The sequence below is a fragment of the Pygoscelis adeliae genome, unplaced genomic scaffold, assembly GCF_000699105.1.
Source record: "Pygoscelis adeliae isolate BGI_AS28 unplaced genomic scaffold, ASM69910v1 Scaffold24, whole genome shotgun sequence".
NCBI lineage: Eukaryota > Metazoa > Chordata > Aves > Sphenisciformes > Spheniscidae > Pygoscelis > Pygoscelis adeliae.
In genome coordinates, this window is record NW_008824806.1 from 5,048,853 (window position 1) to 5,053,491 (window position 4,639).

At 44.9% G+C, this 4,639-nt stretch overlaps 1 protein-coding gene across 1 annotated transcript in view; it reads right to left on the reverse strand.

The window, feature by feature from the left end:
* The window catches only part of CD38 (CD38 molecule), a 28,982-nt gene extending 24,403 nt beyond the window's left edge, over window positions 1-4,579 (reverse strand). Inside the window, exon 1 of the mRNA XM_009324095.1 lies at window positions 4,341-4,579. Coding sequence (XP_009322370.1) covers window positions 4,341-4,579 — 239 coding nt within the window. The remainder of the gene's footprint in view (window positions 1-4,340) is intronic.
* Between the last annotated feature and the right edge of the window lie 60 nt (window positions 4,580-4,639).

Below are 4,639 nucleotides of genomic sequence, written 5' to 3' on the forward strand. Positions count from 1 at the left end.
GGGAGTGAAGTTGAGCCCGGGAAGAAGGGAGGGGCGGGGGGAAGGTGTTTTAAGATTTGGTTTTATTTCTCATTATCCTGCTCTGAATTGATTGGTAATAAATTAAACTAATTTCCCCAAGTCGAGTCTGTTTTGCCCGTGACTGTAACTGGTGAGTGATCTCTCCCTGTCCTTATCTCGACCCACAAGCCTTTTGTCATATTTTCTCTCCCCTGCCCAGCTGAGGAGGGCAGTGATAGAGCGGCTTTGGTGGGCTCCTGGCATCCAGCCAGGGTCAGCCCACCACAGCCATTTTTAAATAGTAGGTCCTTGCAAACTTGGTTTAGCTTGGGTGAATCAGAGACTGAGAAGTGACTGCAGATCTGAGTGGGGAGTAGTCATTATCTGGGAATGAAAAATCTCTTGAGCTGCAAATGTAAGATGAGTTTATTTCTAGATTGAAAAAGCAGCATTGTCTGTGTTTTGAGGATCAGTGACTATGACCTCCTTCTAGGTGTTTCTTCCCCTCTCCTTCCCCAGGTCACAAAGTGCCGATCATATCTGACCTCAGCCTGCCAATCCAAATATGGTGAAGGGGAAAAATAAACTGGTTAACTTCATATCAACAGGTTTCATGCTACATCTGTTAGTACCTGTTCTCCCCCAGCAGGCATCAAGGTGCAAAACCATCACAAACCACATCCTCTGAGTGATGGGTAAATTATCAGGTCGCCACAAATGGTCTTGATCAGCACTGATCTTCTGAATGATCTGGCACCGACCTGGCCCTGCATAAGCCTGGTGCTGCTGAGTGTGCAGCTCCGCATACCCCATCACGCTTCTCTCCTCTGATTATACCAGGGATAAATTCTTGTAAACTTAAATTTGTATTGCATGAGACCTGGAGTATGAGAATTGCGAGTGTTTTGCTAGCCACAAGAGGGAGTCCGTATTACTGGGAAAGAGGAGATGAAACAATTTGAGGTCAAATCCTTCCTTCAGTCCAAACTGCCTTTTGCCTTTATTCAGACAAAACTACAATACATACCAATGGCCATGGTTGATGACCGCGGGATTTTTGCAAGACTAGTGAAAGCAGAACTTGTGGCTTTTGTTAATGTTGAAAAAAAAACAACTATTGAGCTGTGACAAACTATTGCTTTAGCTCTGTCTTCTGGCAGCAGCCAGTATTTTCCAGGGAAGCCAAAAAGAAATACTACTCTTCAATGTGTGTATCTAGATGTACAACTGTGTGTGCAGGGAACGAAACCCTTAAAGCCTGCTGCTATACCACCCGCATCTTTTCCTAAAAATGAGGCTAATATTGCAAATGCGTTATTTGAAGCATTTGGTATTCCCTGTTTGTTTCTCCTCAACTTTGGCACAATGACAGTTCTATGCAGGAAGACTAACTGAGGAAACTGTATATGTACAAATGGTAAGAGTCAGCCAGCCAGCAGCAGAAATAAAACCAAGGATTGTATTGCACGCAGGCAGTTAAACAAAATTATTACCAGCAGGTGCTGCATACAGTACCTGAGAATTGTTCTTTAGCGAGCAAGTTCAATACAGCGCCTGAACGTTTTGATGATTTTGGAGAATAAGCGAATCAACAGGATAAAATCTGATTGCACGAGGTGCTTACAAAACTCGACTGCAGACAGCAGCAGTCTTTCCAGGGGCCTCACTGGGTTTGGGTTCAGCCCACAGTTCACATCGGAAAAGACAAGAGCATGAACAGCGTGTGCTGACTGTGTACAGTGTCCAGGGCTTCAGTAAGATGAGGGAGAGTGCGAGGAGGTATCCTCTAGGATTAAAGCAGCCGTGATCGTGAAGGTGTACATTAGCACGTCCATGGCCTTCTCACATGATTTATAGCGTGCAGTTGCAAAAGCAGAGCTAAATGGGGGCTGTAGATTTGTGGCCCCTGTTAAATCCATGTGTGACATCTAGAAACGCTATAAAGTCCATATTCGTATGACAACAATCCCTCTTCTTTTGAAAACCAGCCAGCTATTTCGATTTGAAATATGGCACTCCAAAATGTAGTAAACAGTCACACTAACAACTGCAGTAGAACAGGTTGCTATTTAAAAAAAAAAAAGAAAATATTGTCACAGATGGAACTTAATGGCTCTGATATAAAAAAGTAAAAATATGAGGAAATGTCCATGAGTTTACTAAAAGCAGAGCTTTCTAAACAAATGCGCATGTTGGCATAAGATTAAAAGGGCAAGAACAGACTATGGACAAATTTATGAGGAGATTATAAGATTTCTAACCAAGGCAGCGAGGTTCCCAGGGTGGGAGTAGTGGCAACAAAAGCCCTAACTGACTATAGGACACAGCTTGCTCAGTTCATAAGCTTGCTCGAGTTTCTGCAGTTCTCTGTTCCTACTCCTTTTCTTTGATTAAGTGCACCAAAGATGTCACGCAATGCAACATCCAAGGCCTACATTAATGATGAAAGAGCGCGGAATGAAAGATATGGGGTTCTCTGATGTGTCCTAAAGGCAGCCGCTTTATCAGAAAGTGCCAGCGACAGAAGCGGTTGGTTACAGGACAAACTGCACCGAGCTCAGCAGGATCAGAAACGAGGAATCTCAGGTTGTATTCCCAGAAAAGCACCTACATTTAATTCCCTGTTCAGGAACGTCCTGAACATTTCAGGTGTACGTAAACGAGCATATTTTTCCTTTTTCAGTCCTCTCTGTCTCGGATAAATTTGTCTTTTAAATAAAATAAAACAAAAAGGGTCCTGCTATACAGAAGTCATTTCATCTGAAAGAAAGTGAGCTCACAGCCATGAAGCTATTAAACACTGTTGGATTAAGAATAGCACAAAATGTTATGCCTTGTAAAAACAACCTTTTTAGAAAGCTTATGATCATGGGCTTGTGATTTTTTTAAAAAGTGTCCTTGAAAGAACTGCTTAAAGAAATTATTCCCAGGTCAGATTCAGACTGTGTTGTGAATGAAAACGTACATGACATTGGCTGGAAACTTAGTCACACAAAAGTGTTTTTTACATTTTCAGCATCCCAATATGAATGAAACAAGCAAAAGTAATAAAGGTCATTAGGCTTCAAAATAATTTCAGATTTAAATATGTGTGCTTTTAGAAACATGCACATGATTTTGCAAAAGCTTCAGGAGCTTTTTAATTTTATTCGTAAAAGAAACCCCCTTCCCTTCACTAAACCCACCTATGTGTTTAATGTAAAGCATGCACTTAAATCTCTGCACGCTCAGGCCATGATTTCCCTTCAAATGCTGCAAGTCAGCTTTTTCATACAGCACCGGACATCTGAGGCCAAGAGAAGTCCAAATGCAAGCAAACTATGAACAGCTTTGTTTTTATCAGCTCAATGTCACAAAAACAAGAGGTGGCAATCGTCTTTTTGAAGACAAGACCACGATGGAAATATCCGCCAGAGGCTTACTGAGGACACAAAATAGAGTGGCTGGTGCCACAGAAGTGATGGCTGGGTCTGTGCTGAGAAAACCTGGCTGCCCTGGATCTTGTCCTGAGGGGCTGGGTGTCTCCAGTACCCATGGGGGGGCCCAGGGCACTCCCTATTTCATACTCCGCCTTTCCCTGCGGCGAAGGGGATCAGAAAATCAGTTCTCAGCCCTAATATGCTATTGCAGACCTGGGCACAGGGAATCCTCTTCTGCAGCAGAGGAGCGGTGGGCTGCTCGGGGTGTTACAGCGCTACCTGCTGCGATGGGCCGAGCAGAGGTCACCACCACCGGGTGAAGGTTTTGCCTGGGACTGCTGTGCTGGCACTGTGATCCATCTGTACTTCTCCGTGCAAGCTGTCTGTGCTCATCGCGAAGTCTTACCCACATGCTAAAAACATCTGTTTTGGATAACCCCAAGATATTTCTCAAGGCTTTTCTAACATCTTTGCCCATCCTATAAATCTGTGCCAAACCTTCTCCTTTTCCTCCCTCCTGTGTGGTTTTGGTTACATGAATGCAGTGCCACGTGTTACAGCATTTTTGGCAGATTGGCTTTATAGTGAATTGCCTTCACCTCCCCGTACTCAAACCTGTTAGAATCCAGCTTTTATTTTAGATGGCTTTAAGGAAGTTGCAAAATGCATTTATGATTGAGTTTTGACCTAGGATTAGTATTAGTTACACTGGTTCTGCAGGCAGTTTCCTTAAAAAGCCGCCACCACTCGGGCACCCACAGTTGCTGTCTGAGTTTGTACATTTTGCTACAAAAGAGAGATCTTACTCCCCTGATTTCTCTCTGCCACTGCAAACCTAGGGGACACGGCCGGGTGGAGGTTAGAGACAGCTCTCTTCTGTTCACTTTACACACCTGATTCACGACCGAGACCACTACTCACCCCAGCTGAGGGTACCGCGCCATGACGTGGCTGTAGCATCTTCCCAGGATGACTTCTTGCAGATTCTTAGTGGTGCCTCTGTCCTTCCACTTCAGCATTTTGGGACGGACCTCTTGCTTTCCGCGAGTCAGGACAGAGGCCAGCACGACGGCGAGGACGAGGGCGGCCAGCAGGACCACGATCCCCACCAGAAGGACGGTGCGCTGCCGCGTCCGGGCAGAGCCCTGCCGGAAAGGCATCCTGCGGGGACTTGGTGAGGAGCAGCAGCAACTGCTCTCCCAGCGCAAAGGGAAAACAGC